Genomic DNA, 27,739 nt, shown 5'->3' with positions numbered 1-27,739 from the left:
AGCTTCATATAAGTAGTTATTAGAACTCCAGTCAATTCAAACAATGCATCTTGGAGTTGCTATACAAGATGAAAAGCTGTCCACCCGAAAATTTCGAGCTTCACATCACTATTTTACAGATGCTGCTGACACTTCGACTAGAAACTATTACCTTGAGCACTTTTTTTTTTTAAAAACAATTAGTGATGTCTGAACCAACTGTGTACACTATGTTAATCCACCCGATATCTCCTACTTTCCACAAAGGCTTAAACATATGAAAAAATCACATTGCATTGCTGATATTTGAACCTAATGTCCCATGGTTCATTCAGTGAAAAGCGAGGCCACTAGTAGATGCCTATCAGTCACGGCACATAGCCCAAGCAAAGCTGTATACAGGCATTTTATAGCATATTTAAGCTGTTGATTATTTGCATGCTTTGGGTACTATACACCAAAGTGGAAACCTACTTGATTGTGTGTTTAGATTCGACCTCAAACGAGCTATAATATAACATTCAGGATATAAACACGACAGTAATTGCATCGATTTGAACATAGAAAACCTGTCACATGGAGCTTATTTATCGAACCAAGAGGCTTTCGTAAGTTTTGGTACAACTGTAGTAGTGATGAAACATAGAAATATCACCAGAACTGACATCAAACTTAAGGCAGCAGGCTACTGTCTACACAACTAAGCAGATTGTCACTAGAACCTAAGAACCATCATCGTCTTCGAGGTTGTTGACTCTTTCACACTCGTCAATCCATTCACTATATCTGTGAGTTTTCAACAAAGAGATATGAGAGAGGGAGGATGGGGGCACAAAGGGAGTAAATAAAGACACATAGCAATGCTAGATGAACTTACATATCAATAGGCTCTGTCAGTGCTGCAGGATAAAAAAGTAAGAACTGTTAGCTTAACAATAAAATCCATTTCGAGGGACCCATCAAGTGTTCCAAATGTTCAATTCCTAAGAAGCTAATCTTTGAAGAATGAAGCTGCTTCATCGAAAAGCTTGTGTTGTAAGAGAGGACACTTTTATCATTTATTTCAGATTTGTAACACGACTCTATCTGCTCTGGTATGCAGGCCAAGGACAAGAAAATGTGCTAAACAAACTTGAAACAAGTGAATGCAGCTTGTGCTCTATTTTTGGGATAACCGAAAAATTCCCAATGGCCGTTGGCCAATGGCAAATGGTTGGAAACTCGGAGGTTAATGGGACCAGCAACTACCCTTCCGCACTGAGATACCATGTTTTCGTTTGTGGCAAGATTCGAACCCATGATGTATGCCTAACCCACACATTGCGTGATGCGCTCTTACCACTAGACCAAAACCCTTAGGACACAGATTGTACTCACTATCTTACAGAAGGCAGATCATCTAGAGAACCATAATTGCACATAATAATTGATTTGATGCATAAAAAGATGATATAGAACATAAAAAGAAACATCTCTAGTTTCTTTTCACCTCTTTTAGTTAGTCCTCCAAATATTTTATGTTGTCAAAATAATTGCACCATGTTTTCTGAAATGAATGCAACACAGGGGACAACAAATAAATAAATTAGAAACCAAATATCTAACATACCCGTAACAGTGGTGCTGAAGCTCTCTTGACAAATCCTGCATGTTGCCTCCCCAATCAAGTTTTTCATATCACTGAAAACCAGTAAGTGCAAGCTTGAGCATTGACATATCATCATATAAATGGCCAACCAAAAAAAAATACCAGTACAAGCTTTTGTTAATGAGTAAAATCTATTAACACATGACATGTGCGGAACTAGAAACTGCTACTTGGAACACACAAGTATAACAGAGGTTATTCATCCGAACGAAAAAGGAAAACACAGCTTATTCCTCTCAGAACTCTTCTGCTATTTTGTCTGGTGGAAAGGACAGGTTTTATGTTCTCCTGTGTTAATCTTTCTGCAGGCCATCCTTCTTAGCCTAACTTAGGAGTTATCATCCAGAATAAGTGTCTACACTGGTGTGAACATGAGAAGGGAATAGCCGCCAACCCCAACCTGTTTGGGACTGAGGCGTAGTGTTGTTTGTGAGAAGGGAATAACCCAATCTAGTCCATGGCTATGCAGAAAAATGACTTGGACATAGAAATGCAAAAGTAATTAATTTACATGCGACATTCAACGCTGGTGCCATGGCTGCAGAAAGGACAGCTGAAGACAGTGTCAAGTTTGTCCATTCTCTTCTTTGGAGGCGGCTTTGATTTCGACTTCCTCTTCCCCATGGCTCAAGCAACTGTCGGGCACAAGTTTAGAAACGCAAATCAGCTAAAAGAAGACAAAGCAAATTATTAATGAGAAGTGTGACATTTATTGCTCTTCTGCACCCTATATTAATTGGTTCCACTTTGGTGAAGAATAACCATCACTATTTGAGTTACTTTGGTTCATTGCACCAAGATAGCATTAGAGAAGAACTATGTCGATCTGACATAGCATTGATTAGTCCACAAAGGAAGCCAGATATTTAACCCAGAAGAATTAAGAGAACACATTAGCATGCCATACTCTCTCTCTCTCTCTCTCTCTCTCTCTCTCTCTCTCTCTCTCTCTCTCTCTCTCTCTCTCTCTCTCTCTCTCTCTCTCACACACACACACACACACATAGTTCAGTTCCACAAGAAGTGATCCTATCATGTTCAGGACAGTGATATTAATGGGTGAAGTCTACGTCCCGAAGTGTATCGCTTAATGGGTGAAGTCTACATGCTTCAACAAAAGTTTGCGCTTCAAATAATGACGTGCAAAGAGATCTCAATAAGAAACTGTCGATCCTTTGAATCTCAACTTTGAGGAGTTGGATTAATATCAGCATTGTTGTATATAGGATGTTGAAATTTGATTATTATAATACTACATTTATATATGTATGGTATTTTTGGAATTTTCAGTAAATTGTGTGTTTCACTTTAAAGAAGCGTATGTTTCACTTCTAGCTGTTCGCTTCAAACCCCCTTGACCTTGTCGTTTTATTGCGCTTTTCACTTTTAAAAACATTGATTCGGAATGTACCTCTTCCACCTTTACGACCAGACCCTTCTGTCCACGTGTCTAAATTTGAAAACGGCCAAGTGATAACGCATCAATCAAATGTTAATAAGGATTCTAAGCAGTAAATGCCCCCTAAAATGATCCATTAGGTATGGACTTCAAAGCTGAAGAAGAACATATGCAGCATGAAGCAATATCACAAAATTTAGTATCTAATTTTAGGCAAAAACTTGCTCCAGTAATCCCAGTCTAGAGAAAAAGTGTATTAGACCTTAAAAAACATGAAACTTAAGAAAATTTCCTTACACCAAGGCATTCGAAAAAGTACAACAACCTCAAATACTGAAGCCATGTTCGAGTGCCCATTAAATAAGCATAGACCAGAAAATAAGAATATTTTGGAGCACAACCAAGTATGAAAAGTCAAAAAAAAACTCCAACATGATAAAAAAGAAAAAAATTAACAGATTCTCAGGGAGAACTCATTTCATAGATGAAGGGTAATTCAAAATTACACCAAAAGTTCATATAGATACACAAAACAAAGCAAAAAAATTATAAAATATCCCAATAGCCAAAACCCTAGAGCTCAGCTGAAAAATCATTTTCCTTCCTTCTTTTCAACAAGTGATTCATATGAAGCACCAGCCACTAAAAATAAAAAAGACATGATTTTGGGAAATTGCTAAAGCATAATAACGGGATATTAACAAAATTTCTTTATTTTTAGCCGTAGAAAGAGAGAGATACCTGATGAAGAACAGAGATTGAGATCGCCTTAAGTAATCTGCAAAATAAAGAGTGAATTTTACGAGAAACTCAATAGATGATTGTATGATGAGATACAGAGAAAAAAAAAAAGGGAACTCACCGACTCGGTTCCTTGACTCAGCGAAGCCGACAACCAAAAATCACTACGTATCAATTTATTTCTGTCGAAAGAACATTTATTGAAAAATCAGATTGGATAACCTTCTCTTTTTTTCTTTTCCCTTTTGCGCTTTCTTATTTCTGGGAAAACATTTATGCTTTTTGCCTAAATGCCTAATGCATGCATCAAATTTAACTAATCTAATCTAATCTAATTCTAAGAATAACATTGCTTTTGAAGAAAAAAGAGTTAGGTTTACACCACAAAAAATTATAATCTAATAATATAATGAGAGTCTTGGTATTGTTTTCATTGTTTTTTTTTTTCTCTTTCTCCCATGAAATAAGATATTTTTAATTTTTTTTTTTCCATAAAAAGGAGCTAGATTTACGTTTCATAATCATGAATCTTTACCATGAATTTTGAAATATTTTATTCTAAAAATTGAGTTTTGCTATTTCACATTTTTAGATACGATATGTGTTAGCACTATATTTACATCAGCTACAAAAGTTAATAACCATAAAAAGGTTTTATTTTATTTTAGATGTTTCTTCAACGTCATGTGCTTAATGAACAATGTTTAAGTGATTCAACTCTATAAAGAGCATTAGTCGTTGTTTGAAAAAAAAAAATACAGATATTGGTTCAAATAATTACATCTATGTGAACAAGGGTTAATATTAGCTAACAATAATATCCTTAGATAGGGTTGTTAAAAAAGCAGTAAATGTCATGTGGATCTGGTCGGACAATGACAATAATATGTAACAAATGTTTTAGAAATTAGGAGCAATAATATAGCATTCAATAATATTGAACATCGTAAATAAGAGGAATGATTCACCAAATAAAGAATGGAATAGATGGATGTTCCTCCTGACAATGATGAATGATAGAAAGATTCTTGAATATTCGAGTTATTCTCGGATCTGATGGAAAAATATAGACCAGAATCTAAGTGAAAAGGCGATGTTTGTATCTTAGCAAGTAAGAGAGAATCATTTAGTCAAAATGTATTTTTTACAAATGAATATCACCTGCCCATATCATTATCTCTTTTTCTATTTATATGAAATATATTCCTAAGAAATTCTAATAGTACAAGTGCAGAGAATATCCACTAAAATATTCTCTTTAATATCCTATCTTGAAAACTAGTCGTTACAACTCTGTCAACGATACTCGACATCGACCCTTGTTGACATCTCGACTATGACTCTCGTCGACTCTTCGACCATGGACTTTGCTGCTTCTTGGGTCATCTCGACTAACGGCGACCTGAGAACTCTTCCCTTAGTATTATCTTGACTTAAATATTCTAAAGACAGATTTTGATTAGTAGTAAATCGCAATCTAGTTGAGTTGTGTTAATTATGATTATGAACCATCTGCAAAATTTAAAGTGTCTTGTTATAATATTTTAAGTTTTGTAATTTTCGTAGCTTTACTAATGAAGCGTGATACTACTTGTACTAACATAGAACACAAAAAGTAAGTGAATAAGCATTAAAAAAAATTAACATGATTAGCAAAAGACATGTTAATTAACCAAAAGCGATTAAATTTTTCAGATATAAACAATTTAAGACACGTCATATTTATTGATTTAAGGTACAATATGTAAAAAGTCATTGTACTATTTAGGGTCGGCTTCATGAATCCTTTATAGTAATTCTACTCCACATAAGCTCGTTATATTACCATACATAATAATTTATCGTTTAAGATAAATTAGGATCGGATGTCTAGGTTATTCTTTTAAAAAAATTATTTATTCTGTATATATATTACATACAAGTCTCTAATTAGTCAAATAGGTTTCTGGAATATATTACATATTGAAGAAATTGATGCAGAGATGAGGCTTCACTGCTAGATCAATGGAGCAGTGGATTAGAGCATATACAGAGATGAATATTCTAGAATCTGAGATAGAGAATGAAGAAGAGAAAGATATTTTCTTATATCTCTAAGCGTACATATGACAACCTTTTATAGACTAATACAGTTGTATTCTCACGTGCATTACATGTGCAGTTAACCACCTCTAATAGTAATCACTAACTCTAACAACTTAACAGACTATAACAATAATTAGGCAAGCTAAGTCTCTATTATTTCAATACTCCCTCTCATGCTGGAGGGTAGAATACATCGAGCACTCTAAGCTTGGATAAAAGGAAATGATGCTGAACAGTCCCTAGAGCCTTAGTCAGTAGATCTTCCAATTGGCTTTTGGTATTGACATGCTCAGGCACTATTAGCCCTGCTTTGATCATGCCTCTTACAAAGTGACAGTCTATTTCGATATGTTTCGTCCTCTCATGATAGATAGGGTTGGAGGCAATCTGTATAGCTGCGTTGCTGTCGCAGAACAACTTCACAGGTATAGTTATAGACACATTTAGTTCTTTTAACAGCCCTGCTATCCAAATTACCTCTGAAACTGCAACTGCCATGCTCCTATATTCTGCCTCTGATGAGTTTCGACTCATAGTGTGCTTGCTTCTTTGACTTGCACGATATGATAGAGTCCCCTAGTTTTACTATATAGCCAGTCACAGATCTTCTAGTGTTTGAGCAGGCTGCCCAATCACTGTAACAAAATACAATCAGTTGCATGCATGGATTATTCTTCAGCAAAATACCTTGACCAAGTGACCCTTTCAAATATCTAACTAGCCTAAGTCTCGCCTCCTAGTGTGAAGCTTTAGGCTGTTGCATGAATTGGCTTAGAACTTGTACAACAAACTGATGTCAGATCTAGTGATGGTTAGGTAGAGCAATTTTCCAATGAGCTTCTGATAAGGAGTGGCATCTGGAAGTACAGGATCTGTAATGCTCCCACATGTGCATCATAATCCACAGTGGTGAACCTGACTTTGCTTCCAAAGGTGTGTTTACTGACTTAACTCCACTCAAGCCAACATCAGAGATTAACTCAAGAGTGTATTTTCTCTGATTGAGTAGTATGCCATCATGTGATCTCAATACCTCAATTCCTAGGAAGTACCTCAGTTCACCTAGGTCCTTGACTTTGAAATTATTGTGCAATGTGCTCTTTGCTTGGTCAATTACCCTCCTACTATTCCCAATAATAAATAGATCATCTACGTATACTAGGACAATGACTAGTTCTTCACCTTTAGGTAAGTCTAACTGTTTCCAAGTCTAGTTCTGCTCTAATGCATTGACTTCCTGTTGCATAACTTCAATCCACCTCTGATCTTGAGATGCTTCTTTAAAGGTCTTGGGCTTTATGGGTGCTGAGAACAGACTTAGATATTTTTGATAACCTGTGGACAAATGATCATACTCCACATAGTTAGCAATGAAGTATAAGCAGTTATGAGCCTTGCCCTTAGAGGTCACATAGTCTTTAAGCCAGATTGGTGGCTTGGTAACTCTTTTGCCTCTATCATTCTCTACAATTTGCTCAATAACCTGCTGCTGGTGATTCAACTCTTTGTACCGAATTATTAGTTTTTTCTGCTATTGATTCAGATCCTTGTACTGAACTGTCAGAATCTGCAAATTGTATATTATGTTGAGAAGTAGATGCATTGTGTGCTGTATTTGTCTCATGACCATCAGTGGTGTGAGGTTTTGTTGTTTCTTCTGCTGTTGTGTTACTATTATTGTCATACTGCATTATGGGAGGGTGATCTGGTGGTGGTGGTGGTGTATGAGCTTGTGAGTGTCTGCTAATGTTTGTTATTCCACTGCCTAGAGGCTTATTTTAGGCCATATAGTGACTTGAGTAGCTTGCATACTTTATACTCCCCTTGCTTTTGAAACCCCCGAGGTAAATCCATATAGACCTCCTCTAATAGGTATTTATATCCATCTGATACAGAGGCCAATTCCTTGAGATTGCAACACTGATTACCGTCCTTACAGTCACCATTTTAGCAATTGGTGAGAAGGTTTCATGATAATCTAAACCTTCATGTTGAGTATATCCTTTGGCCACAAACATGACTTTGTATTTGTCTACTTCTCCATTTGGCTTGATACAACTGTATTAGTCTATAAAAGGCTGTCATATGTACGCTTAGAGATATAAGAAAATATCTTTCTCTTCTTCATTCTCTATCTCTGATTCTAGAATATTCATCTATGCATGTGCCCTAATCCACTGCTCCATTGATCTAGCAGTGAAGCCTCATCTCTATATCAATTTCTTCATGGTATCAGAGCCATGTAGGTTGAAAATGAGGAGGAAGTGTTGTTCATGCTAATCAATGATATAACAACCTAACTTTCTTTAGAGATGGAGTAATCGTCACTCGACAACTCAAAGCTGACCGGTACAATGTAAGTATAACAACTAATCGTTTAACCTAGTTACTTAGTGTTGCTTATATAAATTACATTGTGCTATATATTAAGTCAGTCAAAATGATTCATAGAGATCATATGTTTGAGATAATTTTCTTTCATATGATCTTAGATTTATAGCATCCCACAGGCACAGTTTAGTACTTTTAAATATCATATTGCTGGCACTTACATATAGGTACTATTTGGAGGTCTACAAAAGGACATATACTTAAGACCTTGACAACACTATCAATAGTAAAAGGACATTTAGAATAGGTTCATGATATATGTGGTTTGAAAAACTCCTAACTTAAGTAATTTGGTCATCTTGTGATATAGTTCGAATTCTCTTTAGTTGCGAGCCTCAAAATTTGAAGATGCAGTAAAAAAGAAAGTATGGACCAAAGTTGCGGATGAAGAAATTACAATGATTAGAAAAATAATGCATGTGAGTGTTGACTTTCCATAAGGAAAATATTTCATTGGATTAAAATGGGATTACAAGATCAAAAGGCACAAGGCTCGCGCGATTAGTTGCTAAAGAGTATTTACAACAATATACGGTTGATTGTAATGATACCTTTGTACCAGTAGTTCAAATGGAGAAATAAAATAGTCCTTGCAAGTTAGAAGTAAATGTGTATCAACTTGGCACCCGTTGACCTTTTTTGTGGGTTTACTTCTTTAAATTTTGATTTTCTTTAATAAAAATTCTGACTCTATCGCTGATAATAGGTTACGGAGCAAATGATAATAGTACCAACTATTGGTAGATCAAGAACTCATGGGGAGCAAGTTGGGGTGAAAATGGAAATATGAAAATTGCCAGAAATATTGAGATTGATGGAGGCCTTTGTGGAATCGTCACACAAGCTTCTTAAGCAGTCCTTTAAATTAATTGTCGGAATAAGAAGATTAATTAATTTATTAAGGCACTTTAATTAGTGCCACTTTGATGATTTCTCTATTATATTACGTTGTGCGTACGCATGCAAATGCTCTTTGCATGGGAGAAAGGTGTTGCTTAGAAGATTTTGCAAAAAAGACATCGTCTTATGGCAGGGTTTTAGGTAGAATCCAAAAAGTATTACTGATAATTAAAATGAACGTATAAGTGAAAATAGAAATATGAAACTTCGAGTATAAGGGTATTTACCTAAATAGTTGGCGGAATTTACTTTTTATTTTTTTCTAACAGGTATATATTTATAGATTATACATTAATTACATAATTATACACAATATATTATCTCTGCCCGTTATTTTTATTTTAAACGATTAAGCAGAGGGTTATTTAGATTAATCCTTCCACTTTTAAACATGGAAGGACAAAGACTTGTTGGAAATAGTGCAGCCGGATCACAACTGGCCCGACTAACCCATGATAGAGGCCGAGCTGGTTGACCCAGCCTTTTACTTGTGGATTACAGGCCCAACTACACTTGATGAATTGTGTTGCGTACGAATTAGATGAGTCAAGCTGTCAAAGAAGTAAATCGGGAGAATAGTTATTGCACCAATTGGGTGTGCTTGATATGATATAACTCACTTGTCAAGAAAATATTTTTATTTAGAAAGTCATTTTTTTTGTAATTGGTTACTAAGAGAATATTTTCCAATGAAAATATTTTTAATCAAAAAGGGAGAAATAACTTACTTACTTATTATAGGCAAAAGTAATTTTCTAGTACTATCTTAACTTTTAACTTCATATTATTAGTTCCAATTCGGCTAATATTTAGATATTATTAGTAACTTTAGCACTAATTTATCCAACAAACTCAATGACCATTTGAAATATTATCATTAATTTTTAATATATATAATTATTTCACTCAACGTCCAAACATCAAAAAATATTTTTTACTAAACTGTTTTTCTATGAAAAATGCTTTCCACATTGCTAAGATCTTATCAAATTTTAAATTCTGCAGCTAACCACAGTTGCAATTTTCTATCGTAAATTTTGAGTTGTTTGAACAATTCGTGCGTTAAATAAATTTTATTTCCACTCAACGTCATCCAAGAAGGGAAAATAAATAAATAATTTACCATGCATATTTTCACGATACCGTTAGGCGTTAGCGGTGTTGTATATCTACATCCTCTCTTTATCTAAATTGCTAAGAGCTGTGGTGGATGTAACTTTTCTTCGGCAAATTCTTGGAACTCACTATTTTCGACACAAAGCAAAAGTATATTCATGTGAAAATTCACTTTTATCAAATTTCTAACATATAATAGATTTAAACTTATAATTTTAAAAATATAATAAATTTAGTGGTAGAATCATATGCCAAACCCATCAAGTTTTAAATAATGGTTCTACCTCTGGCTATATGACTTGATTAAATATACACACACGTAAAAAATGATTTTTAAAGTATGTTAGGTTAGATGATGGAAAAAGAAGTATTTTATGTCAATGATTAATTTACTAGATTTTCAATCAATGATTAATGAGCTGTATTTGATGATAAGATTGCTCCACAGTCTCATTAATGTGAAAGCTTGACCCTAATTATTCTAATACTCATTGTAATGAGAGTTATAACCACTAACTGTTCCTTTCATCGTAAAAGTTGAAGATAAACATGAAAGAAAACATACTAATACTAATATTGATTAAATCCAGAATAGTTTTCAGATTAGTTACAACCACTGAACAAATACAAATGTTTACGAGTATCCCATGCATAGCTGCTGGATCAATTACGACAGTACAGTAATCAAATTAAACAATTTTGTACTTCTTTTATATCAGCATCCGTAACTTTTATCAAGAAAAAATTATTGTATCTTATCTTCTAATACTCATAAGTCATAAACAATCAAAAAGGTGATTTATTTGATCTTTATTTTTTTGTCAAGAGTATATATTTCAATTTATTATTCATTATTAACATAGTAAAAGTAACCGTGGCAAAGGAGATTCTAAGAAGAAAAGTAGATCAGAAACTTATCTGAGAGTCAAATGAAGAAATAAAATACGATTGCCTACGATTTGCCCCACTTAATAATACTAACAGCACTTCTGAATTATTGTTTGTATGAATTATTCTTTTCCTTTTCGTTTTTTGATTTGTTCGGTAACCTAGTTTGTACGGATTATTAAGCTAAACTTCATAGCCTTTTAGTCAGTCCCATGTATTCTTTTGAATAAAACGACACAAATTAACTTGTGTATAATTGAGAGTTTTTTTTCTCTCTCTTTTTTTTTTGTGGGTATGACCATTTGGTGGTTAGTACTCCATACTAAGTGACCCCATTAATCCAGGTTCGTCCATATAATCGAGAGTTCATACTACTTCAGCCGACTCTCTTTCACTGGAATGTTGGAATTTGGACTTGCGTTAATTGGTTATATCCTGAAAGGATAGTGACGTGGTTCAAGTGGTGGATAAATAAAAGACATGATATAAAATACTATGTGTGTGGATAAGTGAGGTCCAATAACAATTGGCCTGTGATGGGTAGACACTGTTTATAAATAGAGGCCAACCCCCCTTTCCCTAGCTATCAGAAAACCCTAGTGTATTCTTTCTCTTGAATACATGGTAACGGTAGGCGTCCCATCAGTCAAGTTCTCCGGACTGTGGGAGCGCGTGGCTAGTGGATCGTGGAAGTTGGTCTCAGGCTTAATCGCCGTTTGTTGTCGCTGCTGAATCCATGGAGTTTAACGGTACGCTTTCTTAAACTCTAACTCTAGATTGATTGCATAATTGTGTCTTAATCTCTGCTATGGCTGCGATTTAATTATCTTACAGTTTGTATCAGAGCCACTACAGTTAGGGAATAAGATCAAGATTTAATCTTGAGTTAACAAAAGTATATATCTTGGGTAACAAGTTTGCGTGTTCCGATCTCTGTTTGGTAAATTGATTGTACGCCGAGGCTTGTTATAAGTAGCGCCGTTGTCGGGGATTGGCAATCAAAAGTATTTGAAATAGTTTGTACTGTTAATTCAGGATTTTTTTAATATTTTATTTTTCTTTTTTTTACGGTTGGTGTTCTTTGACTGTGCGTATGTTACAGGTTCAGAGTGGTGCATGACTAGAACTTCTGCGAAGGAAGTGCTACCATACGAGCCAGAAATTGAAAAACAACTGCGACAGCTGAAGAAGGAAAGAAATCTCACCGAGATAACAGAAAAGGTTGGGTATTCCTCAACCAAAGAATTTATGGCTGGAAACGGTAAAGATAATGTGGATTTGGCTGCGAGAGAAGCAACCCAACGAAGAGAACAAGCTACACGGGATGCTGAGGAAGCACCTATTAGAGATGCGCAGAACATCTATGAAGAAGAGAGGGGTCTCAGGTTTAATTAACATCAACCCTTGCCTGGGAGACCACTTGGCGATTATGTTAAACCGGTCTACAATCAAGGTTTATCAAGTGTTAGACCACCTCTAATTGTAGCAAACACTTTCGAGTTAAAGCAAGGGTTGCTTCAAACCCTTCAGAATTGTTGTGTCTTCAGAGGGAAGCCAAATGAGATCCAAACACATATCTAATGGACTTCGAGGCGATTATGAACACCTTTCAATACAATGGTGTGTCACAAGATGCAGTGTATCTAAGGTCATTCCCCTTTTATCTTAAAGATAATGCAAAGCAGTGGCTTCGAAACTTACCCACAGGATCAATTAGAACTTGGGAGGAGATGACCAAAATATTTCTTGATAAATATTTTTCCTCAGCTAAAACAGGCAAGTTTAGATGAGAAATCCATAACTTCTGCCAGAAAGATACGGAAACTGTTTTTGAAGCATGTGAGAGGTTTAAGGAGATTGTTCGAAAGTGTCAACATAGCGGAATTGAACTCTGGGTGCAACTCCAGGACTTTTGGGATGGATTGACACCGATCTCGCGTAGAACAATGAGCAATGCAGCTGGAGGCCTGTTGATGAAGAAGACTCCAGATCAGATAATTATAATTTTAGATGAGTTATCTGAAGATGCAAATCAATGGCTCTCTGAGAGTGCAGAAAGAAGGAGATCAACTGGTGTTCACTAGGTTGATGCTAACACATATGTGCAGGTACAACTTGATGCTATGGCCAGATAAATAAGGAAGCTGACCTTAGCCTCGATACAAAGTGAGCCTCACGCAACTTGTGATATATGTGGAAGATGTCACCCTACTCATGAGTGTCAAGCCTCAACTGAGGAAGTAAATGCTGTAGGAAATTATTATTTTAATGCAATGGGTAAGAGGCACCCTGATATTTCATGGAGTTCACCTGGAGGTATTCCGAATGCTTGGCAGCAAAATAACTCTAGACCGCATGGACAAGGAGCTCTAGCATACCAAAATCAGCAGAGGCAGCAATTTCAGCCTCAACAACCCATTCATCCCGGTCTAGAGGATCTAATGAAGGCTTTCATTATCAAGACAGATGAGATGCTGGACGCTCATGGAGCAGCTATCAAAGAATTGGGCACTTGTTTGCGAAACTTGGAGAGACAAGTGGGACAAATTATAACAATATTATCTGAGTGGGTTCCAGGTACTCTCCCCGCTAATCCAGAAAAGAATCCCAAAGAAACGGTGAAGTTTGTGATCTTGAGAAGTGGGCAAGTGTTGAAAGATCCCACCCCGATCCAAGATAATGTGATACTTGAAAAAGAAAGTGGGAAGTAGCTGAAAAATGATGTTGATAAAAAGAAGAAGGGCTCGATGAAAACTGAGAAGAAAAAGAAAGAAGAAACTTCGAGAAGGGAGGAACCTGAAGAGAGCAAGCATATGCATGTTTTACCTTTCCTTCAAACGTTATGTAGAGAAAAGCTGGACAAGCAGTTTGGGAGATTTCTGGATGTGCTAAAACAGGTTCATGTAAATTTACCATTCACAGAAGTTCTCTCACAAATACCTGCTTATTCAAAATTCTTGAAGGAGATCCTGATGAAGAAGAGGAAAATCGAGGAGACCTCAATGGTCAAGCTCACAGAGCATTGCAACGCAATATTGCAAAATAAACTCTCACAAAAGTGTGGAGATCCAGGGAGTTTTACTATACCTTGCTCTTTAGGCTCTATTAATTTTGATAAGTCTCTATGTGATTCTGGTGCCTCAATTAATTTAATGCCGCTATCTATTTACAGGAAGTTGGAGAAGGAGATGGGAGAGATAAGGTCGGTGCCAATATCTTTGTAGTTGGTAGACCAAACGTGTTAATTCGGGTGGATAAGTTCGTATTTCCTGTAGATTTTATAGTGGTGAATATGGAGGAGAACAAGAAGGTCCTCCTCATCCTAGGAAGTTATCAGTGGGAGAAACTAGGGGTCGATAGGATAAGTGCAAGATAATTATTTGGGATCTAACTCTAGATAATTCATTTTTAATGTTCAAGTGAGTCTCTCGAATTCACTTGGTTATTAGTTCAATTGATTAGTAGAAACTCCTCTCTCGATTAAGTCTCAACTTCACAAGATGAACCAATTTAAGCACGTGAAGATATGCAAGGATGCGTAGTGGATTGGTCTTTAGGAGAACCTCTCTCGATTATTCACTTAACTAGGGTTAATCAATAATTCAACTAGCCTCTTTCGATTACTAAGAAGAATTAATGAACTCAACCAACAATATAATGCAAGGATATCACAAGTTATGCCTCTCTCGATTACATGAACAAGTGAATATAGATGCAACAGTTAAATCATCCAAATCCATCAAACCCTAAAGGGAACTACTCCATAAATATGGAGCAATTCATCACAAATAAAGTTAAAGTATAGGAAAACATAAATTCAATCCAAACTCAGGTCTTGAGTGAGGAAGGAATGATAAAATCCTTGTGCTATTATTCCTCCCACTCCTCCTTGGCTTCCTTAGGTCTAACGTATGTCAAAAGTCCAGGAAATAATATTTTTCCATGTATTTATACCAAGTAGGGTCGGGCCCAGACGAAATCACCTTCTCCTGGCCGAAATAGGATTGTCACTCTGTAAAAATTGCACAGACGCTCCGCATGGTGTGACGCGCCATGCGGGGCATTAGTGGGGAAATTCAGAGAGTTGGTTCTTACATGCAGTAGAGAAATGGGCAGACGCGGCGCAGCGCGCTCCGCATTAGTGCACTTTTCTCATAGTACAACTCAAATCTCAATTTTTGACGTTCAGACTTGGTCCTCGACTCCCGAACATGATTCCGGCTTAATACCTTGAGTTTTTACTCAGAGTTCAAAGCTCCAAATCACTCGAATTTCATAACATCTACATAGCTCGAAATCACTCATACAAGGCATACAACACACAATTAGTGCAAAACATTATCAATTAAAGCTCAAAACGAATAAAGTACAGTAAATTAAAGTGCAATAAGCGACTAAAATATGAGATTATAGCCTACCATCAATAAGCGTTCTTTTCTGTATTGCGATCGGTTATTCCTTGCGGATATATTTTGCTATTGTGTAAATTTTAGACGGCAGTAGTTTGTCACTGTTTCTCGCCAAAACGGTTTCATCAATGTATAGCGGTTGTTTGTGTCAGGGATGTAACGATTTTGTAGTTGGTATTTTTAAATAAAAGCACATATCAAAGTTGGTAAAACCTTAATACTTGCTGACAGCGAAGGCATTAGAAAAGGATTTTTTAATTGAGGGCTAAGTTTTGTTAAGTTTTGTTGAGATCTGAACTTGATTGGTCCTTTAGTTATGGAATTAACTCCATACAATGTTAACATACTTGGCGGAATTGACTTAAAAGCCTACTGTTTTTCTATGGACTTGTGTCCTTTAATAAATTTCTCAATTTCTATTTAGTAGTTGATAAAATACTATGGGTGTTTTACGAGATTCTCTGTCCTGATAATAAATTGGAACGTTAATCTTGTTTTGATTAAATAGCTCTTACTGGTTCTTTGGACTTTTAGTCAGAGAATGGAATTAATAGCAATTAGAAGAGTTAACATATATGGGCTTTATTTTCCTCAGATGTGTATGATATTGTTTAATTAAGAAATATGATTAATAGATAGCTTCCACCAAAGTGGTCTATTTATTTGGAGTCATTGAAAATTCTTAAAATTTTATACATGTGACTAAACTTTATATGTGGATTGAAAATTATGATTAATGAATAGTTTCACCAAAGTGGTTTGCTTATTCGAGTCATTAAAATATTCTCAATGCACATGTATAAATTGTCCTTAATAGAGTGTACGCTAGTATTGGAGGTTTACCTTTTGATAGTAGTGATGCTAAATTAATTTATGAGATAAGATATTATATTTCAACCCAAAGGATGAAGCTTAATATCTTGGATTCTCATGTATATATATAAAATAAAATAAATAAATAAATAAGGATAATTTGATGTCAGAGGAGGTTTTGTGTCTCTTACCTGAAGGTAGGACACAATGTATGCCTTGTACTCTTGGATAATAGGGGGAAGAGGTTTTGTATCTTTTGCCTAAAGGTGAGGATGCAATGAATGTCTTGGACTCCTTGATTTTTAAAAGGGGAGACAATTGCATCTTCTACCAAAAGGAGAGGTGTAATGGATGTCTTTGGCTCTTTTGATCTATATATTCCCACCCATAATTTTATTTATTTTTTGTTTTGTTTGCTTATACAACTGTTAACAACATGACTACTCAGCTGAATTCCATTGAAACTTTGACTAGTAGCAACTACAAGAAGTGGAAACATGATGTTGAAATAGTGTTAGGTCTGATGGACCTGGACTTTGCATTCACTGAACAGAAACCAACTGAACCTACAACTACTAGAGCTGCTGATGAAAAGACTAAGTATGAGAAATGGATTAAGGCTAACAAATTGAGCCTTATGATCATGAAGAGATCCATTTTTGATCACATAAAAGGTGCAGTTAAGGATAATAGAAATGTAAAAGATTTCTTGAGTGCCATTGGACAGAAATTCCTAGAATCTGATAAAGCTGAGATAGGTAGCTTGATTGATTCCCTGTCTACCATAAAGTATGACTTTGTAGGTAGTGTCCGTGATCAAATTATGAAATTGATTAACATTACTACCAGACTGAACAATTTAGGTGTAACCATTACCGGTGATTTCTTGTTCATCAATCCCTAAGGCCCCTTCCTGAGCAGTTTAACCAACTTAAGATAACCTATAATGCACAAAAAGATAAGTGAAATATTGATGAGTTTATTACTGTCTGTGTGGGGGAGGAAGGGAGGATCCAAAAGAAGAAAGTTGAGGGTATATTGAACCTTGTTAGTTCGCCTAGATCAAATGATTATCCCTTTTATAAAAGAAAAGGTGGACCCAAATTTCATAAAAAGAAACATGGTCAGTCTCATCGTCCATGTGGTAATAGTAGTCATACTAATAAGCATGGTATTAATCATAGTCAGTCTCATAATCTTCTTGGTCCTCAAGCTATAATTAAGAAAGAAATCAAGTGCTGGGATTGCAAATAAGTTGGTCATAAGAAAATTGCCTGTCCTCTGAAAAAGAAATCAGGAAACTTTTGGCTTTTGTCTATTTTGAAACTAGTCTTGTTCATGTTCCTTTAAATTCCTGGTGGTTGAATAGTGGTGCAACTGTTCATGTAACCAATGACTTGCAGTATCTAGTAAGCAGACATAAGGCAAAAGAGGATGAAGCCAGTATTGTTGTGGGCAATGGACTCAAAGCAAAAGTAGAGTTTATAGGGACATCTATTTTACCTTTTAAAAATAATTCTAGTATTTGTTTAGAAAATATTATTTTTTTTGTACCGTCTATGAGACGGAAATTAGTTTCGATTTCCCTTTAGGACAAAGTTGGTTATTCATTTCAACAAAATAATGATATTATTAAAATTTCTTATGATTCACATGTTGTTGCTGATTCTTTTTTAAGTGATGGTCCATATCGCTTAAATATGTTGAATGAAAATTTTTCTGTAATGCATGTTGAAAATATTGCCCACAAAAGGTCTGTTATGAGTAAAACGTCTTACATGTTACGACATAAACTTCTTGGTTATATTTCTAAAGAAAGAATTGAACGATTGGCAAAGGAAAATATTTTACATGTTCTTGATCCAAAAAATTTTGAAACTTGTGTGGATTGTGTTAAGAGAAAGGTTTCCACTAGGAGCTCTGAACTCTTAGAAATTATTCATACTGATATTAGTGGACCTTATGTACCTACTTTGACAAATCATAAGTATTTTATTACTTTTATTGATGACTTTTCAAGATACTATTATATATATCTTTTAAAAGAAAAATCTGAAGCACTTGACAAGTTTAAAATTTACAAGACTGAAGTTGAAAAATAACTTGGGAAGTCCATTAAGATAGTGAGGTCTGACCGTGGTGGTGAGTATTATGGAAAATATGATGAGTTTGGTCAATGTATGGGACCTTTTGCTTTATTTTTGCAAGAATGTGGGATAATAGGACAATATACCATGCCAGGTACTCCTGAGCAGAATGATGTGGCTGAAAGACGAAATCGAACTCTCATGGAAATGATGAGAAGTATGATGTCAAGGACTAGCATGCCTAAGTCTCTTTGGGGTGAAGCCTTAAAAACATCTACCTATATCCTGAATAGAGTTCCTACAAAATCTGCCTTGAAAACTCCCTTTGAACTATGGACAACCAAAAAACCTAGCTTGAACCATTTTCATATTTGGGGATGTCCAGCTGAAGTTCGTATCTATTCACTCACAGAGAAGAAAACTGATCCTAAAACTACCAATTGTTTCTTTATAGGCTATCCTGATCAATCTAAAGGTTTTAGGTTTTTCTGTCCTGGGCGTGGCACTAGAATCGTTGAGTCTATTAATGCAAAATTTGTTGAGCATGATGTTTGTGATTCTGATTGTTTATGTGGAAAGGAAATTATAATGAAAGAGAAGGAAGTCATTTTCTCTATACTTGTTGTACATGAAAAATGGTAAACCAACATATTCATGTGGGGGGAGAATCAAGGGAACAATGACGTAGATCCCATAGTCCCTGAGCAAAATGAACACAATGAATCACTCCGTAGGTCATAAAGAGAAAGAAGATCTGCCATCTCTGATGATTTTATTGTTTATGTGACTGAAAATCTTAGTGTTACGGGAGAGTTGATTGATCCTTTATTGTATGCTCAAGCTATTTCCTCTCCATATATTGATAAATGGGTGAGGCAATGGAAGATGAAATGCGCTCCATCGAACACAATAGAGTATGGGAGTTAGTTAAATTGCCTGTAGGTTTTAGACCTATTGGTAGCAAATGGGTGTTTAAAACTAAAAGAGACTCCAAGGGAAATATAGACCGTTATAAAGCAAGGTTGGTTGCTAAAGGTTACGCTCAGAAAGAAGGTATTGATTATAAAGAAACATTTTCTCCTGTTTCATCTAAGGATGCATTTAGAGTCGTGATGGCTCTTGTGGTTCATTTTGATTTAGAGTTGTACCAGATAGATGTTAAAACTGCTTTCCTGAATGGGAGTATGCTTGAAGAAGTTTACATGGTTCAACATGAAGGGTTTAAAGAAGCTGGTAAAGAACATCTAGTGTGCAAGCTTAACAAATCTATATATGGGCTTAAACAAGCCTCCAGATAGTAGTACTTGAAATTCGATAAAATTATTATAAAATTTGGATTTGTGGAAAATAAGCTTGATGAATGTGTTTATCTAAAAATAGCTAATGGCAATTTTATTATTATGGTCCTCTATGTTGATGAAATTCTTCTTGCCACAAATGATTTGAACTTGATGAATGAGATCAAATAATTTTTATCTAGGTCTTTTGATATGAAAGATCTTGGTGAAGCCTCTTTTGTTCTTGGAATAGAAATTAAAAGATATAGGTCACGTGGTTTCTTCGGTTTATCACAGCATCCTTATATTGAGAGTGTTCTTAAAACGTTTAATATGCAAGACTGTAGACCTGGTGTTACATCTGTTGTTAAAGGGGACAAACTTAGCAAGGATCAATGTCCAAAAAATAATGTTTAAAAGAGAACTATGAAAGATGTGCCATATGCAGGTGTTATTGGCTGCTTGATGCATATACAGGTTTGTACAAGGCCTGATATATCATTTATTGTTAATATGCTGAGAATATTTTCTTCTAATCCTGGGTGGTCACTAATAACTAGGGGTTTTAGCCTATTATTTGCTCTCTTTTGCTTAGGTTTTGGGTAAAAAAATGCGTAAAAGTATTCCCGAAAACTAACTTAATGTGCTTGCTTGCAGGATTTGGTCAAAATGAGGCAAAGAAGCCATAATCAACTCATGAAGGAGTCACACCTGCACGAATCCAAGGCTGATACTGGAGCGCTGAGAGCGGCAGAAAAGCGCGGCCGCGTAAGGACCACCGTTGAGGCGGCCAATATTATGCGGTCCGCGAAAGTAGATTCAGAGAAGTTGCTTTGAGTACTAAAATTACCGCTGACCGCGTTGGAAAGGCGCGGCCGCGAAATCTTTGGCGCGGCCGCAAAGGGAATTCTGCTGAGAGCACATCTTGAGGTTCATAGACCCTGCAAGTCGGGCTTAACTGAAGAACGCGGTCCGCGTCCAAATTACACGGCCGCGGTGGAAATTACGCGGTATGCAAAACTAAGCCCAATCTAAGCCCAGTATTGAAGAAACGCGGACCACGCTCATTATTACGCGGCCGCGAAAGCTCAAGCACGGACGCGGTCAGAATTACGCGTCCGCGAATCCTCCGCAGGGGCATTTTTGTCCGAAAATTTCAGCCTAGTATAAATAGATCCTTTTATCAATTTTAGGTTAAGTTTTGTTTAGGGGAGCACGTGAACGATTAGTTTTTTCCTTTTTGGGCAATTTTAGAGTAGATTTACCTTCAAACTTTAGATTTTCATCTTGTACTTTAATATTATGGCTTATATTTCATCTTTATCTTTGATTTCTGCTGTTATTATGAGTAGCTAAACCTCATAGCTAGGGTTGTGACCCAACCCTAGTATGGGTAATTAATGGGTCTTGAGTTTTAGGGCTTAATTGTTTATGGGTTAGTGATATTTAGCCTAATTCATGCTAAAATTATAGAATTAGTGGTTGCAAACACTGACTCATGCCTTTATGACTTAGGCTCTTCTTGAGAAAGAGGGACTAAGTCTAGAAAAATTAGGCTAACAAGGAATTGGGGTGAACTCAAAAGATTGATAGCCCCAATTAAAGGGTTAAACCTAGAGATAGTAATACCCGACTTGAGTCAATTTCACTTGTATTGTATGAACACCCATTTGAGTTTGAAAAAGCCAAATCGGGCAAAGTCACTCAAACTACCGAGAGGTATAGAGTGAGCACTTATGTGATATGGTTATATCACGACCCCAATCATAACAAGGTTATCCTAGATTCTTGATACCCATTAGATACTCACCTAGACGGAAGTCACTTCCCTAGTGGCTTTTAACACTTGAAAACTTTCACCAAAAATATTGTACTTAGCTTGCACTTAGCATACAATAGTATAAAAATTAGAATAGAATCAATCGCAACAATGTTTGGAAGTGCAATTAGGAACAACATGCACATCTAGATTAGTTAGATACCCAACTCCAAATCAAATTAACTCCCTGTGGAAATCAATCCCGACCTCGTTGGGTAAAACTGCATCGACCATCCTCTCTACTCTATAGTGGTGTAGGTTTGGCCTCGATCACTTTTTGGCGCCGTTGCCGGGGAGTTAGACGGTGTTGGCTATCTATCTAACTATTTGTGTGTATTGTTTTTCTTTCCTTCTGTTTTTCTAACTTTTGTGTATCAATCGCTTTAGGTACCAAATGGCTCATAATGATGCTCTCGGACATGTTCTTACGGGGGAGGAGGTAGATGAAAATGGTGAGGATGAGGTTAATCTAGAACCTTAAGTCCAAATAAGAGGCCGCCAAGCTAATGACAACATTCCAAACCCTCCCCCACCTCCTCCACGGGCAACACACCGGGTGCTACCCAATGAAGGTTACGCAAGTGCAATTGTCCCGCCCGGATTCGGGCGGGCAATTTTCAAATTACAAATGTCATGCTGACCCTATTGGAGCAAAGGGGTTTCTTCACTGGAGCTCCTCATCAGAACGCATACAAGCATCTAAAGGGTTTTGTAGACACATGCTGGGGGAGCAAGCAGACGAACGTGTCGGAGGACGCTCTGAGATTGAGACTTTTCCTATTTTCACTTAGAGGAAAAGCTTTGGACTGGCTCGAGAGGCTACCCAACCACTCCATACACACATGGGATAAGTTGGAAAAAAATGTTTATAGCCAAGTTTTTCTCACTAGGCCATATGGCAGCATTGAGGGATGCGATCTTAGCCTTTAAACAAGAACCTAATGAACCCTTACATGAAATCTGGGAGCGATACCGGACAATGGTCAAGGAATGCCCAAACAATGATATGACTGAAGCAATGATTCAGCAAACATTCTATAGGGGCATCAACACGACCAACCAGTGTGTGGTGAATCAGCTAGCTGGGGGAAATTTTATGAAAATGACTTATGCCGATGCTTGTGACATACTTGATGAGATGGCTGACACATCCTCAGCTTGGCAGAGTCGGGCAAATGTACCTCAGGATGACCCTAATGGCATCCATATTCACAAGGAACTTCATGATCACGGACAAGCCATAGTCGAGTTGACAACTACTATGAATCAGTTAGAAAAGTCCCAACTTCAGCAAGTTCAAGGGACAAAGCAAGTAAATGCCATGGAAGGGGTAAATGTCATGGTCAACAAGAGGATACAGCATGGTCAACAAGTGCAAAACAATCAAGATCAATATGAGCAAAATGGTAGTAATTACAATCAAGACGATTCTTATGATGATCAAAGTGAGGAAGTGTTATATGCCAATAACTACCAAGGTCAACAGAGCAATGCTCCAAATCAACAATGGAGATCGCAAGGGAACAATCAAAATTGGGGCAACCAAGGGCAATGGAATTGGTACAATGGCAACAACAACAACTCGAACAATTGGGGAAACAACAATCAGAATTGGGGGAAAAGCAATAACAATTGGGGCGGCAATGGAAACCAAAGGGGTTGGAATAATAATAATCAAGGCAACCGGGGGTCGGGCTTTCAAAGGGCCTCGATGTATCAACAACCCAACAATCCGCCTCCATATTCCTCTCAAGGGCAAAGTTCTTCAAACAATGAGATGAGGCGGATAGAGAATATGTTCAAACAAATGATGGAAAGGAATGCTGATTCCGATGCCCAAATAGCCTCCCATACTACCTCTATTCGCAACTTGGAAGTACAAATGGGTCAAATTTCTCAAACATTGAATACTCGCCCCAAGGGGTCACTACCAAGTGATATGGTAGTAAACCTGAAGGGCGGGAACAATACAGGCCATGCTATGACAGTGACCACAAGAAGCGGTATAGGTGGAGATACAAGTACCTCTAATCCAAAGAAGATTATGAGTGGTGATGTTGTGTTGCAAGAAGATGATGAGATTCAAGCCAATGATGAGAATGTGAATGATGGAGTGAGGATCGATATTGATGACAACATGGAGGAGACTCAAAATAATGTGAACCCATCTAGGGAATACGTGATAGACATACTGGAAACGATAGTGACTAAAGCCAAGGCCTCTTTGCCAAGGCCTCCTCCACCGTATCCTCAAAGGCTTGCAAAGAAAAATAATTAAAACCAATTCAAGAAGTTTATTGATATGATAAAATGTTTGTCAATCAATGTGCCCTTGGTGGAAGCTCTCGAACAAATGCCGGGATATCCAAGTTCATGAAGGATTTGGTAACTAAGAAGAGATCTATGAATTGTGAAACCATCAAAATGACTCATCAAGTGAGTGCCATTGTGCACTCGATGGCTCCAAAGCTTGAAGATCCAGGTGCCTTTACAATTCCATGTACCATTGGTAGCGCCGATTTTGCAAAAGCCTTGTGTGATTTGGGAGCAAGTATTAATTTGATGCCATATTCTGTGTTCAAGACACTAGGTATTGGGCAACCAATAGCTACTTCCATGAGATTACAAATGGCAGATCGGACAATGAAAAAGCCGCTGGGTATTATTGATGATGTTGTAGTCCAGGTCGACAAGTTTATTTTGCCTGCGAATTTTGTGATTCTCGACTGCGAAGTCGACTATGAGGTGCCTATAATATTGGGGATACCTTTCCTAGAAACATGGAAGTCATTGGTTTATGTGGAAGAAGGGGAGATCACCTTCCGAGTGGGCGATGAAAAAGTTGTATTCCACGTGTGCAAATGAATGAGGCAACCAAATAGCAATGAAGTTTGCTCTTTTGTGGATCTTGTGACGGAGGTGATAGTTGATGACACGAGTGCCATGATCAATGTGGAAGACCCTTTGGAAGCTGTGTTGTTAAACCATGAGGATGATGAAAAGGAAGGCTTGGTTGAATGTGCAAATGCATTGAAAGGAATGGGATCCTACTCATATGGGCCCCGTAAACTTTCCTTGGACTTGGAAAACCGGAAGACTCCACCAACAAAGCCCTCAATCAAGGAGCCACCAACATTGGAGTTGAAGCCTTTGCCTTCACACCTCAGGTATGAATTCTTAGGCCCTTCTTCCACATTACATGTTATTCTTTCTGCTTGCCTAACTAACGTGCATGTAGACTATACCCTTGCGGTGCTTCAAAGAAGGAAAAAGGCAATTGGTTGGACTTTGGCTGACATTCGGGGTATAAGCCCCGCCTTTTGCACGCACAAAAGTATACTAGAGAATGATGCCAAACCCTCTGTGGAACATCAAAGGAGGTTGAACGAGGCTATGCAAGAGGTCGTCAAGAAGGAAATTATCAAGTGGCTTGATGCAGGGGTTGTGTACCCTATATCGGATAGTTCATGGACTTCACCGGCACAATGTGTGCCGAAGAAGGGGGTATGACTGTGGTCACAAACGAGAAAAATGAGTTGATCCCCAATCGTACTGTCACCGGATGGAGGGCATGTATGGACTACAGAAAGCTGAACAAAGTGACCCGCAAAGACCACTTTCCATTGCCCTTTCTTGATCAAATGTTGGACAGACTTGCCGGGCATGCCTACTATTGCTTTTTGGATGGGTACTCAGGAAACAACCAGATTCTCATTACACCGGAAGACCAAGAGAAAACCACCTTCACATGTCCGTATGGCACATTTGCATTTTCACGGATGCCGTTTGGTTTGTGTAATGCACCGGCTACCTTTCAGCAGTGTATGATGGCAATATTTACTGATATGGTAGAGGACTTCCTCGAAGTGTTCATGGATGATTTTAGTGTTGTGGGGGACTCATTTGAAGAATTCTTGGATAATCTTAACAAAATGTTGGCCCGATGTAAAGAGACCAACCTAGTGCTTAATTGGGAAAAATGCCACTTTATGGTCGAGGAGGGCATTGTCCTCAGCCATAAGATCTCAAAGAACAGTATTGAAGTGGACAGAGCGAAGATTGAATTTATTTCAAAACTCCCTCATCCTACTTCCGTCAAGGGAGTTAGGAGCTTTCTTGGGCACGCGGGGTTCTACCGAAGGTTCATCAAGGATTTCTCAAAAGTGGTGAACCCCTTGTGTAAGCTGATAGAAAAGGATGCAAAGTTTGTGTTCAATGAAGATTGCATGAAAGCTTTTGAGCTTCTCAAATATAAATTGGTAACCACTCCCATCATTACCGCACCCAATTAGAGCTTACCATTTGAGCTCATGTGCGATGCTAGTGACGTTACGGTAGGAGCGATTTTGGGGCAAAGGGTCAACAAGATATTTCATCTGGTCTATTATGCAAGCAAAATGATGAATGACACCCAAGTCAATTATACGGTGACCGAGAAAGAGTTATTAGCCATTGTCTTCGCCATGGAAAAGTTCAGGCCATATCTCATGGGTGCCAAAGTGATTGTGCAAACCGATCACGCGGCACTCTGTTACTTGATGACCAAAACGGACTCGAAGGCTAGGTTGATGAGATAGGTTATTCTGCTTCAAGAGTTTAAACTTGAAATCATTGATAGAAAAGGAAGTGATAATCAAGTGGCGGACCACTTATCCCGCTTAGAAGAGGAGGGGAGGCCCCACGATGGCCTCGAAATTAATGATTTGTTCCCGGATGAACAACTCCTCTCCGTGTCTTTGAATGGTATGCCTTGGTTCGCCGATATGGCTAACTTTCTTGTGACCGGCATTGTCCCGAGTGAGATCTCTTCTAACCAAAGGAAAAAACTCAAATGGGACAGCTTGGATTATTATTGGGACGAGCCCTATCTTTTCAAGATTTGCAATGATGGTGTGATCCGGAGATGTGTCCCGGAAGAGGAGCAAATGAATATTCTTGATGCTTGCCATTCCTCGCCCTACAGTGGTCATCATGGTGGGGCAAGAACTGCTTCAAAGGTTCTTAACTTTGGATTTTATTGGCCTACCCTGTATAAAGATGCAAGTGAGCTTGTTAAGAGGTGTGATGAATGCCAAAAAGATGGTGGAATTTCCAAGAAGGATGAAATGCCTCTCACCACTATTCTTGAGATCGATATTTTTGACGTGTGGGGCATATACTTCATGGGGCCTTTTATGAGTTTGTGTGGTAACACTTATATTCTGGTTGCTGTTGATTATGTTTCCAAGTGGGTTGAAGCTGTAGCTTTGCCCAACAATGAGGCATGAAGTGTGGTGGCGTTCTTAAAGAAAAATATCTTCACAAGGTTTGGCACTCCTAGGGCGATCATCAGTGATGGGGGTTCTCATTTCTGCAACAAGGCCTTTAACACTTTACTTTTCAAGTATGGTGTCAATCATAAGGTGTCAACCCCTTATCATCCCTAGGATAGTGGACAAATTGAGGTCTCCAACAGGAAGATAAAGAGCATATTATCAAAAACCATCAATGCAAATCGGACGGATTGGTCAAGAAAACTTGACGATGCTTTGTGGGCTTATAGAACTGCGTACAAGACTCCAATTGGTATGTCTCCGTACCGTTTGGTATTTGGGAAAGCATGCCATCTTTCGGTTTAGTTAGAGCACAAAGCTATGTGGGCACTCAAGAAGTTAAACCTTGAATGGGATATAGTAGTCAATCTCCGGGTAGAGCAACTCAATGAACTTGATGAATTTTGGTTTCATGCCTATTCCAGCTCGTCCTTGTATAAGGAAAAAATGAAGTATTTACATGACAAATATGCCCGGAATAAAGATTTTAAGGAGGGTGACTTGGTTCTTCTATTCAACTCTCGGTTACTACTGTTTCCGGGAAAGCTCAAGTCAAAATGGAGTGGCCCTTTTGAGGTGGTGCACGTGACTCCGCTTGGTGTTCTTGACTTGAAAAACAAAAATGGTGAAATCTTCAGAGTTAATTGGCACCGAGTGAAGCATTACCTTGGCAAGTTTGATGACAACCATGTGGTGGCCTTGATCAATTTCCAATGATATTGGTAACATGCGTCGTGCCGCGACGTTAAATCAGGCGCTTCTTGGGAGGCAACCCATGTGCTTTTCTTTCTTGTTTTGATTTTCTTCTTAGATCAAGCTTTATTTTGAACTAACTGGTTGTGAGCATTTTGTAGGAATTATTTGTATAGTACAGG

General features: G+C 37.5%; 1 protein-coding gene and 1 non-coding gene across 2 annotated transcripts; both read right to left on the bottom strand.

Annotated features, from left to right (window-relative positions):
- Positions 1-508: 508 nt before the first annotated feature.
- Positions 509-4,030, bottom strand: LOC107769561 (transcription elongation factor 1 homolog). Its single transcript, XM_016588787.2, has 6 exons — positions 3,889-4,030; positions 3,768-3,804; positions 2,139-2,262; positions 1,589-1,659; positions 857-878; positions 509-765 (listed from the first exon to the last, which is right to left on the bottom strand). Exons 3-6 carry the CDS (start codon positions 2,249-2,251, stop codon positions 702-704), a joined length of 270 nt encoding a protein of 89 aa, XP_016444273.1. The 5' UTR covers positions 2,252-2,262; positions 3,768-3,804; positions 3,889-4,030; the 3' UTR covers positions 509-701.
- Positions 4,031-12,925: 8,895 nt separating this feature from the next.
- On the bottom strand, positions 12,926-13,032 carry LOC142172251 (small nucleolar RNA R71). Its single transcript, XR_012701625.1, has one exon. It is a non-coding gene; the product is annotated as a small nucleolar RNA R71 (small nucleolar RNA).
- Between the last annotated feature and the right edge of the window lie 14,707 nt (positions 13,033-27,739).

The sequence above is a fragment of the Nicotiana tabacum genome, chromosome 17 (genome assembly GCF_000715075.1).
Source record: "Nicotiana tabacum cultivar K326 chromosome 17, ASM71507v2, whole genome shotgun sequence".
Lineage (NCBI taxonomy): Eukaryota > Viridiplantae > Streptophyta > Magnoliopsida > Solanales > Solanaceae > Nicotiana > Nicotiana tabacum.
This window is presented reverse-complemented; position numbering and strand designations above follow the sequence as displayed.

Excerpts from the sequence above, each read along its gene's own strand:
- LOC107769561 (XM_016588787.2), bottom strand. The coding sequence starts at position 2,251 with ATGGGGAAGAGGAAGTCGAAATCAAAGCCGCCTCCAAAGAAGAGAATG. Across the intron at positions 879-1,588 it reads CTTCAGCACCACTGTTACGG|CACTGACAGAGCCTATTGAT; the intron begins GTATGTTAGATA and ends TTTATCCTGCAG. Across the intron at positions 766-856 it reads CTGACAGAGCCTATTGATAT|ATATAGTGAATGGATTGACG; the intron begins GTAAGTTCATCT and ends GAAAACTCACAG.